Here is a 12,012-nt window from a genome sequence, read left to right as displayed (position 1 = left end):
AATTGAAACATTTGCCTGTTTTAATCTTTTTATTGCTATTAACCCTCCCTCCAACACCACACACACACACACACACACACACACACACACACACACACACACACACACACACACACACACACACACACACACACACACACACACACACACACACACACACACACACACACACACACACACACACACACACACACCTTGCACCAACAAACCAAAGGCAGCCAGCTGACCCACACCTGCCTGCACACCTCTGCATTAGCTCCCCACTTAGCCAGCATAGATGTTTTGCCGCAAATAGCGCCCACAATAAAACAGCCACCAGATCGTGTCAATGCACAGCGAGGTAGTGGTCACATCTCGCTGCAGATGCGACCACAACTCACCACGTTAAGTGTGGACAGGCTACAGTGCATCTGCTTCTTCTTGTGTTGCTACAGCGAGCTATGCTGCTGCTGTTGGCCTGGTCTCACTACAAGCACAAGAATAATCTGAATCAATTCATCCCCCTATACATATATACATATTTATATATATATAAAGCAGCTACATCAGGGGAATAACTGATACCACAGGGCAGAATGTCAGGCCACACAGTGAACAGAGACACTTTCCTGCAGGGATATATATGATTGCTGTGGAGATGTGTCGCTTGGGAAGTTGCTATTTGCATTGGGGGTACAGTTTTCCAAAATGCCACAGAACCCAACATAACCATCTACAATTGAAAGTTGTCGGTTCTAATGCACATTGATCTAAACTGGTCCGGTGTAACATGCAACACCATTGCGAAGCCCGTACACGAGGCCGCTATTCGGCTTCTTCTTGACCCATTTACCCTTTCAAATGACAGACGAGCAGCTCTGGCAGAGAGGCATCGTAACTTTTCCAGGCATGCATCATGTAACACATGTAGTTGTAAGAAAGACATGTAACCTCACTGCGGTACCCTGCACCCAAACTGCAGGCCAGCGTCCCTGCAACAACAACAAAAAGAGGGAAAAAACACCGTGCACCTCGATCCTTGCTCTCACACAGGGAGCGATGGAATAGAACGACATCCCGTGGAGAACGGAATCATCCTCTCGTCCTTCTATCGGCCTTACCTTCAGCTTCAGCGTCAGTCTTTTTGGATCGCTTTGGTCCGCCTCTTATACCCAAGACCACCGTTTGGCTGAATCGATGAGGAGAGCGGTTTATCAATGGAGGAATCTGACGCTCCGCTTTTATTCCGGCTGGGTCTTCCCTCGATTAGTCCGTATTATTACAAGGACGAAGCGGTTTGTTTCGGGTAATTACTGAAGCAAGCAGCCCGCAGAGGCTCCACCGAATGACTTGGCGCATAAAAAGGGCGCTGCGTGCCTGCAGCGGTGACCGCGGACCGGGAGATGCTGTCGGTGCTGAGGATGCGAGCCGGTGGAGGGTGATGATGATATCCATAGAGGTCCACGTTTCCACCTGACACAACCTCTCCCTCCTCCTCCTCCTCCTCCTCCTCCTCCTCCTTTCCTCCTCCTCCTCTTCCTCTCCGCTGGTGATGCTGGAGAGAAATATCAGCATTAGTGCGGCGAGCAGAGAGAGAGGGAGCTGGGGGGGGGGGAGAGAGAGAGAGAGAGAGAGAGAGAGAGAGACTGGCAGTGTCTAATTTGAGCAAGAAGCCACAAGAGGCCGTGCTTTAATCATTTTACAGCGGTAGACGCGGTTCAAACGGTTTTAAAAAAAGAAAAAGATGTTGTTTTAATAATGTACAATTTAACTGTGTTTGTAATCACTTTGATCCAACTGCTAGTCAGACGTAGATTAAACGCTGACGAATGTCCAAAGCAAACAACATTTTTCTCAAGTGCATCTTTTGGGCAACTCAGGCCACATACTAATTGTTGTGCTGCATTTAATTGGAAAATAATTAAATCGATCATAATTACACCAATGTATTTAGCTGTGCGTTAGCGACTTATGAATTATTCATGTGATAGGCCTAAACATACACATCTGTTCCTATCAAGACATCTGATGATATGAACTTCTTCTTGCGGTTCTAACATCACAGAATACTGGAATCGCTGGTCGGTTGTTGTTTGCTTCGACATGAATCAGCTATAATGAGCTTGGAACGTTATAAATCCTCTTTTCTACATTAGAAACACTCGTGCAGAAGGATTTAACGCCCCTGTTCCACTACAAAGACAAGCAGAAGAGCTGTAAGTGCACCTGAATTCACTTTCAAAGTGAGTCTGATTTGGAAGCCCTGAGGAGAGGATTTAAATACAAATAGAAGCAAAAAAGCAGCTCAGCCTCCTGTATTCACCACATTAAAAGCACAACTTTGTACATCAAAGAATTAGTTTTGACCTTTTCTCAACATTGGCTGCTGAAGAGCCCTCTGCCACACTGTGAATCATCTCTTTAACATTCAGCAATGATGTCCAGGCCTGGACACATGTTCACAGTTTTAAAACTTGATTAACAGGGTTTCTTTGCAGTAATTATGTGTAAGTATTACAGTATTTATGATTTAGATGCCCATAGACAATATAATCAAATGCATTTAATGTGAGAAAGATGAGGCAGAACTTGAATCTAATATTTAGATTCAAGCAAATTGCCAACTTTTCAATAAGACCTGCTTTGAGTCAGAAAGCCTTTAATGACTTACAAGTAATACTGAGACTGGAGTTGAAATCTGCAAAGTAGACTCGACTGGGGAGCAGCTGTAGAAAGTAACCGGTCATTTACTGCAGTAACATTTTCAGGTACTTTGTCTGAGTATTTTATAAGCACAAATAAAATAAAATGGAAACAAAAGTCCATGTGAAATGTAAATAGTGTACATAATGCTACAATATATAGCACAATATATGGAATGAAAAATAAGAAATATATGCATAAAACACAAACAAGCATTGTGCAAACAAGCGATCCATTAAGTGTGTAAAATATAAATGCAAGAATAGTACAAATCAGAATTAAATATGATTTTCTCTTGAAATGTACAGTATTGCACAGTTCAATTATAGTTCAATTTACAAGTATTTGACATAAGCCCCACCTTTACCAGCTGCAACATTGAAGTGATGTCATATAGTCCAATGACATACCCTTCTGAAAAGGGCCATTATGTTTTGATGACAATACTTTAAGGGATACTTTAGGCACTTATGAATGCAGGACTTTAACTTGCAACAGTGTGTTTTTAAATTGTTGTATAACTGTACAGTAGTAACAGTAAGACTGGAGCAGGACTGTCAGAGCGATCTCGTGGAGTGGGAGGAGTCTGAGTAGCGGAAGCGCCTCTTGTCTGTCACATGACAGAGGCGGTTTCTACACATGTCCAATGGGGATTGTTTTGAATTGAAAGTAAAGTCCACCTCGGACTCAGTTTGAACCGGTCAAGTTGTTGTTGTCGCTGTGTTGTGGAACTCGCTTGATGCAAATGATGTCGGACTCCATCAAAAACGTCGCGATATTTGGAGCCACGGGAATGACCGGGCTGGCGACCCTCCCGCTCGCGGTGGCTGCAGGTGAGGAGTGAGAATAGAATAAAACATAATACAATAGATCAGAATATAATAGATCAGAATACAACATATGATGTATCAGCGGCTCTTGATTGGCCACAAGGCTCCCTTTAGTAACTTTACTCTGCCGTACAGTCGGACTATTGTTACATGGATCCATATCAATGTATTTGGTCAAAACTATGGGAATTTTGGATTGTGTCCACTAAATCTAAAAACTAAAACTTAAAGGTACACTTTTACAGATCGCTGATAATGCAATCTGATTTAATACCATTAACACATTTTAAGAGGTTAAACTATTTTCTTCATTACATGTAAACTTGAATATATTCTTTATTTCTAAACGCACATTGGGAGTCGGAATTAAACTCCAGACAAACATAAACTACAGACACACTCACAGTATGTCACATGACATGATTATGTCATTTCATTTAGCAGCATTTTCATTCCCTGTCTCCCTCCTCACCATGGAGCAAAAGAAAACAAACCGTCGAGTCATGTTCGGCGTTACGCGGTCAGCAGCATATTGCTGAGTCACAGAGAGCTGATAGCGGAAGCTGCTCACTATCTCGCCGGTACAGAGAGGGTGGATCTCCTTCACGCAGTGGGTGAAGTTGTTACAGGAGCTTCTGTTTAAGTCCAACTCCGGTTTGAAGAAGTTGTGATCATGTCCGTCCTGTTGGAATTAAACACCACACTTTCTATGATTACAACACACGCGACAGTCACTGCACACCAACCAATCAGCTGAAAGTGACAGCTTCAGCATGAGGGCTGCCAACCAGGTGAAATGGTCAGTTGTCGACGTGTCACTAACCCCCGGCTGCTCCTCCATGGTCGTGATTCTCATTGGTCCACTTCTCCTGACACTCTTTCATGAGCTTGATGAAGTCGTCATGAGATCCTGCAAGACGTAAAGGAGAAATCATATGAATTTAAGAAAACATAACCACAGAAACCTCTAAACGGCATCAGGCTATCAGTCAGACAAAATGTAGTTTTGTATGACAAGTATTAGATGTTTCAGAACATCCCGGCGTTGATGTTTGGTGTGTTCCCATGTCTCCTCCATCAGGATACAACGTGACGGTGCTGCTGCGGGACCCCGCCAAGCTGCCCGCCGACCACAAGGCCGCCAGAGTGGTGGTGGGAGATGTGCTCAACAAAGAGGACGTGAAGAAGACCATGGAGGGCCAAGACGCCGCTGTCATCATCCTGGGCACCAGGAACAACCTGAGTAAGTCACCACAACATCAACTTCCTTACAGTAGGCACAACATCACAACACAAGAGAATACATGTCCTGTCGAGGCAAAGACAAACTGATTGTTTCCCTGTCTTTTCTGAAAGATGTTTTATTCTGAAAGTAAGCTTTAATTTGAAGTACAATATAGTTTGTATACTTTGTATGCTTGCGGCTCTTCTCACATGTTCACACCTCTGTCTTAGATTAGAAGGTCTCTTTGCATTGTTAAGGCTCATGTCGATCCTTACACAACTGACCATGTTCACCTTACACAAGGATTCTAGTTTTGAATGGTGTAATAGTGGCAAATATTCACTAGAGGTCGCCATACGAGCTTTACCACACACAGCCCTATGTCATTGTATCAGTGTGACACAATCTGAAACACAGTCGATTAAAAAAGGTGGACCGTAGTAATCAAAAGTAGGAAAACAAGAATAGCAAATGCTCAATTTAAAGTAAAAGTCCTTGATTCAAATTTAAACAACAGAACACCTCCATTCACTTCTACATTATTGACGGTCTTGCAACCCATCGGCTGTCACAGGAATGCAGAATCTGGTAATAGAGTTCATTATTCATGCATTACCTTGTAAAAGGTCTGTTAGTGTTGCTCTGATCCATTTACTAAAAATGAACACATTTGAAGTCTTTAATCTTCTGTTTCCTTGTATGCACTTCACTGTGTATTGATGAGAATAGCTCTCTGAAATCCAGTGGAGCAAATATGTGGAAGAATGTCAGCGTCTCAAACTATACTCAAGTACAAGTTTTTGAATATTCAGTGACTCTCCACGTCGGTACGAGTCTGTGATCTGACCTGTGATCTGACCTGTGATCTGACCTGTGATCTGACCTGTGATCTGACCTGTGTTCTGACCTGTGTTCTGACCTGTGATCTGACCTGTGTTCTGACCTGTGATCTGACCTGTGTTCTGACCTGTGATCTGACCTGTGATCTGACCTGTGTTCTGACCTGTGTTCTGACCTGTGATCTGACCTGTGATCTGACCTGTGATCTGACCTGTGATCTGACCTGTGATCTGACCTGTGTTCTGACCTGTGATCTGACCTGTGTTCTGACCTGTGATCTGACCTGTGTTCTGACCTGTGATCTGATCTGTGATCTGACCTGTGATCTGATCTGTGATCTGACCTGTGATCTGACCTGTGATCTGACCTGTGATCTGACCTGTGATCTGACCTGTGATCTGACCTGTGCTCGCCAGGCCCGACCACCATGATGTCCGAAGGCACGAAGAACATCATTGAAGCCATGAAGGCTCGTGGGATCTGCAAAGTGGTCGGCTGCATGTCGGGTACGACTCACTGTTTACAGAACGTGATGAACTTCAGATGAGCGGTACAGTGAAGACAATTAGGAATAAGTGTGTTTGTATCCCTCCCAGCCTTTCTGCTGTGGGATCGCTCCAAAGTCCCGCCCCGTATGCTTCCTGTGACAGAGGACCATGAACGGATGCACGAGGTGCTGAAATCATCGGGGCTGGACTACGTGGCCGTCATGCCCCCTCACATTGCTGGTCAGGAAGTAGAAAGTGAAGCTTTATTTAAAAACAAAAAAAAGTGGAAGACAACTTTTAAAACTTGTTGCTGCTGTAAAAGTGCTGCAGTCAGCCAATCTGATTCAATTCATTTGAGGATGGATTTTTTAAAAACTTTTTTTTTAAGTTCTACACACAATTACATTTCATTTAATAATAATAATTAAAAAGGAATTACTCGAGACATGCATGAATTTGCTCCAAAGCACAGCTAAACAATAACATTAAAAATCTAAATCAAACCTTTTTAGTTCATTTTTTGTGCACGGCATAATTGTAAACTCTGCAAGTGCAGACAAAGAGAGCATCATTTTTAAATCTAGGTTTTTGTTTCTATCTCGCTCCCTCCAGACGACCTCCCTCTGACTGAGAGCTACATGGTGGCGGAGGGCATGCTAAAAGGAAGAGCCATCTCTAAACACGACCTGGGACACTTCTTCGTCAAGTGTCTGTCCACCTCGGAGTGGGACGGTAAGACCGTCGGAGTGTGGGGAGAGTATAAATGACCCGGCTCAATCGTCCGGACAAGGAAAGAGATTTAGATCTCTTCCAGATCAGCATTCTGAGGAGAGAATCCATGTTTATGCTGAGAATTTTGAAAATAAAAGAGTAATATATGTGCAGATTCAAATTCCCAGTGTGTTGTGATAAGCCACGAATGCTTCCCTGTGTCCCTGTATTTTTATACTGATTTTATCACCAGCCGCACCGAGGATACACTGCTGCTTCTGCTTTAGCTCTTAACATTGCTTCACGGCTTTTCTTGTCTTTTCGTATTGCCATCATTGAACATTTGATCATGTGATGCCTCCTGTCGCCGCTCTGATGTACTTTTTTTTTTTTTAATAGCTGTTTAAAAAATAAAAGACTTTATCGTGCAAAACATGCTGAAAGAGTAAAGTGTCGTGTGAATGAGCGGAGCTGCAGGCTGTCTGTTGCTGGAGCGAACAGGATAGTAGTAATAAACTGTGTATTAGCATTCTATCATCTACATCGTTTACATTACGCTTTGTGAAAACTACAAGAGGATATGAGTGACAGAGTAGATTATAGGATAGTGTAGGCCTCCTCGGATATATCCTCAAAGTACCGATTTGTTAATATTGGTTAAAAGATGGCTGCTTGTGTTTTAAACTACAGGTAAAAAGCTCTACCAGAGGTAGATTAGATCCCTGCAAAGGGGCTGTGAGCGAAAATCTTAAATTCATTAGATTGAGCCAGAAGAGCAAAACGTTAAATGAGCACTTATTTGAAAAATAATCTCTGTGATGAAAGGTTATTCCAGAATGAAAGAAAAGGACATCAATAAACCTCTGTTACAGCAGTTATATTAATAGGAGTACCTTTCATTTGTTTTCCAGCTAACAACAATGAAATACTATTGGACGCATGCATGTCCACAGATGTAAATCTATATATAGATGACAGTTTGTGCTGTAGCTGTTCAAACTGTACATTTATCTAACTGGGTTGGATCAGTGTTAATAAATATGCCTTTGTTGAGTAATGTTTCTTTCTGCCTGACTGACTGACTGACTGACTGACTGACTGACTGACTCCCGAAGTTCACCTCATGTGAGTCTGTCCTCCCTGGACAGCCGGGCAGTCAGATGAGTGGCATGCGTTCCACATGATTGTTGTGCAACTCCCGCTGACAGAAAATATGTCAAGTGGGCCAAGGGCAGGTAGCATAATACCGGAAAAAGGCAATTTTGTCCTTCAGAATAAAACCAGGATTTTGTTTTTTTTAAAGGACAGAGATCATGTCAGGATGTATCCTATTATAGGTTGCTACCACTTTAACATATATGATTGCTCGGTATATCAGTTAAATACAGCTACTCCCTGGTAAACAGAGTTTGACACCAGATGACTGTTTTCTCATTTTTGTCTTTGTTCATCCAAAGTCAGAGTTTCAAACGTGCAAGCACTCAAAGGATTTATGACATCGCAGCTGGTCCAACATGCAATTTACACAAGTGTGATGTGGAAACTTAAACACTAATACAGTGAGAATGGACTTAACGTTAAAGTCGGGGATATCTTCTGTCCAATACTACTAAATATTTGTATTTTCAAATATTCTGGACTTTTGAACGAGGGAGACGTAGATCTAATTTAAGGAGGCAACTGTACTTTTTGTACTAAGACTACAAGATAAAATGTGACTTCATTGATCCCCAGAGGAGAAATTCAATTGTTGTAGCAGCACAAAGACAGATGTAAGTAGAGATAAATAGCAAAGTAAAAACAAATGGATAATAAGAGGTATAGATGACCCGAATAAGAAAAAAACGTAAAAGTAGCAACTATATAAGAGCAATAAAAGACAGACACTAAGTAAGTCTGTTCATGTAAACAGCGTACACCATAATGTGATTAAATAATGACACTTAGTGTCATCTGTATTAGTATAGCAACATAATAGAAATAATATATGATGTAGCAACACAGCATACCATATTAACTTAACATACTATGATATATTACATTATTGTAGCCTATAGTATGGGATATAATATCTAGTATGAGGTGCTAATAATAATATAGTACAACATTATAGTGTAATACAGCATGTTGGACATTTATATTGTTTCAAGCTGAGTATTTCTCGATATTAAACATGTCAGGACTGGGTGTGTGTTGGAGCAACACTCCATGTTATATAATACAATATTATATTATATTATGATTCATATAATAATTATATTAATGTTAACAGCACATTACATTATATGCTTCATTACATTAAAATGTATTATAGTATATCATAATATGATTCTAATGTTACATTATATTATTTCACAAAAGGTGCGGCAGATGTTTGCTGAATTTTATTTTGACAGAGTACAGGAAGTTGTGGCGACATGTTTTTCTCTGCCGTCCAATACGCAGGCAGAGGAGGAGCTGCTGGTTTTAAAGTTGACTCACCGGTTCTTCGAAACAGTGAACTTTGACATGTCGCTAGTTTCTCTCAGCAGAAGTTTCGTCCACTGAGCGTTTTCTTCCCTGACGACCGCTGCTCTCTCAGGTAAATGACACGGCGTCTGAAATAAGATTCGGACAGCTGCGACTTTTATCACCGACAGTTTAAAACCAATATTTATCGTTTCATGTGCAGGATCTAGACCTTTTGACTGATTCTGCTTCTGTCGTTATGTGTATTTGGAGACGTCAGTGAAAACGTGATTGATTTGCTTTAATATTGGTCTAATAGCCTAATATCCTCTCAGAAATGCTACATTTTCTTACAGTAATTTAAACATGAAATAAGACATACTGACCGGAACCTGCAATTGGTAATTACTCATGTTTTACACTCACATTTCCGTACTTTGTATTTAAAACCAATATGCAGATGCCGATCCCTCCTCTGTCGGTGACGTAATGCTTCAGGAATTCGAACGATGCAAATTACTATCAAGTTTGACAATCCGGTCTGTGGAAAATAATCAGGACGGGAACGAATGTACAGGTTTACATACTATACGAATCGTAATTTCATTATTATATTTGCCATATAAATTTAGTTAAAAGTGTGATATGTAACATCATATTATCCAGATTGTGAAACGTACATAAACTTCACTACCCATAATGCCTTTCGATACATCCAGCCCCCAACTGTAAAACTTTTGGAGGAAACTCAAATCACGGGCGGGAGAAGACCGAGGCGGTCCGCTCGAGCCGCTGGAGCGTGTAGAGTTTAAAACAGTTAGTTGAAATAAATAGTTGAAATCTATTTTTAATCCTCGGAATTACAGTTAAACGTTACATGTTTACTTTTTAGCTCGAAGAGGAGGCAACCACCATTAACGAGTGAGTACCGAGGAGAGTCGAGAAGACATTCAACAGGTCTGTTCTTAAAGAAGTCTAACTTTAAAGTTTATGTTTAAAGTTGAACACGTTCGTGTTTTAACTCCGTTAATCGTTTCCGTGTCTTCAATCGAGATGATTCCAGTCGGTCCAGTACGTTGCTATATTGTTATAAGTTAACGTTATAACGTTATTATCTGTCGAGGTCTCCGTTTCCCTCCTAACGTCACAACCCCCAACACACATTTAAGTTTAGCTAACGCTAACTGAGCTAGTCAGCATTCGTTTTCACAGAAAGCATCGCTGAATGAACTATATTATCAATTTCATGGTTATTTGATTTCGTGTTTTCAGCCCTATGCGTAAATTCAAACTAAACAATCAGTTAAATAGTCACTCGGCCAGATTTGAACAAACAAAAAATCAGCAAAACCATTTAAACACACCGGTGATGGTACCTTATTAATTTAATATGGTTGTTGCTGATGTATTTTAATGTATAAACATGTGAACTGTTAAGAGTATCTATCTACTGACTCAGTCTATGGCTGCTACTTTTATATTATATATTTATTACTGATTAAAGGCCATAAGTGAAGAATATGACAAATGTTTATCACAGGCTGTCAGAGCCAAAGTGACGTTTAATGTTTAATATATTATATTTCTATTGATTAATTTACTATTGATTATTTTATGATTCAGCGCAGACTATCTAAATTATGTGTTTCTTGTCTCATGAGCATTTCGATCTTTATATATTCTCCTGTAGTATTTTTAAAAATGTTAACTCGAGATGATTTTAAAGCAGCAATAGAAGTCAACTTAATGGTCTACTGCTTCCTCCTCAGTTCAAAGATGATCATTAAAGGGCAGAAGCGCAAACACACCCCGGAGAACGTGGAGGTCTCCGACCGCAGCAGCCCCGTCTGGGAGAGCCAGCGGCAGTTCGTCTTCTCGGTCTCCCTGAACAAGTACCAGTGCGGCCAGGTGCTGCCTGAACCCAGCCTGCGGCGGTCAGTCCTCATAGCAAACACGCTGCGGCTGATCAGCCTAGAGGATGGTGTGGCGCCCTCTGTAGACATGGAGGTGTCACCACCGCCTTGTGGCTCTCCATCTGCCCTCCAGGAGGGTATTTTCACCGCAGGCACTGCAGCAAGACATCACTCTGCACTGATGTTTTCTGACAGCCACTCAGCTCACTCTGCATCAAATGTCCCTCTGTCTGTTAGAGACGAAGATGAGGACTGGGGATCGATGTCCACGGATTCCGATTACTCCCTCTCAGCCGCCATCTCCTCCATCCTCACTGCGCTAGACTCCATTATCGACGGGAGCCCGCAGGCAGCTCCCCGGACGCCTCTCAGGTCCTTGGAGAACCTGTCGGGCCCCTGCGATGGAGGCGTGGCGTGGGTGAAACAGGGAGTCAGAGGTTATTCGGGAAGCTGGGAGCAGCAGGTAGAGTCTAGCGATCTGTTCCAGGATATAGACACCTCCCTGCTGGAGAGGGACATGGGTGTGCTCGGGCTCAGAGGCAGTGGAGGTGGATACCAGGCTGGGGAGGACTTTTACCAGTATCTGCCCGCTTTCTCCTCCTCCCCTCACATCGCTTCAACCAGGATCTGAAGTGTCTGCCTTCGTTCTTCTCATTCAGCCCATTGTCTTCCTCGTCCACTTCTTCACCTTCAATCTCCAGTCAGAATCGAGGACGTGGGACTTTTTGTGCCACGTGCAGTTTGTTTCTCCAGCAAAAATGGAGGTCACTGTGAAAACTATGTGTAGGAAACCAGATAAGGCAGTTTCTTTTTTTAATGGCGATGAGTCAGAGCATAATGAACTGTTGAGAAGCATTTTACTAGTTTCATGTGAC

General features: G+C 42.0%; 3 protein-coding genes and 1 long non-coding RNA gene across 4 annotated transcripts in view; 2 read left to right on the top strand and 2 right to left on the bottom strand.

The window, feature by feature from the left end:
- sptbn4b (spectrin, beta, non-erythrocytic 4b) overlaps positions 1 to 1,222 on the bottom strand; it is an 80,224-nt gene extending 79,002 nt beyond the window's left edge. Inside the window, exon 1 of the mRNA XM_079272546.1 lies at positions 1,101 to 1,222. The gene's annotated coding sequence lies outside the window, so the exon portion shown is untranslated. The remainder of the gene's footprint in view (positions 1 to 1,100) is intronic.
- A 2,159-nt stretch (positions 1,223 to 3,381) lies between these two features.
- Positions 3,382 to 4,582, bottom strand: LOC306780354. Its single transcript, XR_013772150.1, has 3 exons — positions 4,336 to 4,582; positions 4,007 to 4,194; positions 3,382 to 3,509 (listed from the first exon to the last, which is right to left on the bottom strand). It is a non-coding gene; the product is annotated as an uncharacterized lncRNA (long non-coding RNA).
- blvrb (biliverdin reductase B) lies at positions 3,388 to 7,498 on the top strand. The gene is made up of 5 exons (XM_079272701.1): positions 3,388 to 3,515; positions 4,594 to 4,755; positions 5,994 to 6,083; positions 6,174 to 6,305; positions 6,678 to 7,498. The coding sequence occupies exons 1-5, from the start codon at positions 3,422 to 3,424 to the stop codon at positions 6,830 to 6,832; spliced, it is 633 nt and encodes a 210-aa protein (XP_079128827.1). The 5' UTR covers positions 3,388 to 3,421; the 3' UTR covers positions 6,833 to 7,498.
- Positions 7,499 to 10,050: 2,552 nt separating this feature from the next.
- Positions 10,051 to 11,896, top strand: sertad3 (SERTA domain containing 3). Its single transcript, XM_079271292.1, has 2 exons — positions 10,051 to 10,181; positions 10,994 to 11,896. Exon 2 carries the CDS (start codon positions 11,001 to 11,003, stop codon positions 11,766 to 11,768), a length of 768 nt encoding a protein of 255 aa, XP_079127418.1. The 5' UTR covers positions 10,051 to 10,181; positions 10,994 to 11,000; the 3' UTR covers positions 11,769 to 11,896.
- Positions 11,897 to 12,012: the final 116 nt, after the last annotated feature.

The sequence above is a fragment of the Melanostigma gelatinosum genome, assembly GCF_949748355.1.
Source record: "Melanostigma gelatinosum genome assembly, chromosome: 7".
Classification (NCBI taxonomy): Eukaryota; Metazoa; Chordata; class Actinopteri; order Perciformes; family Zoarcidae; genus Melanostigma; species Melanostigma gelatinosum.
The sequence above is the reverse complement of the archived record's forward strand: the minus strand, read 5'-3'. Positions and strand labels throughout refer to the sequence as shown.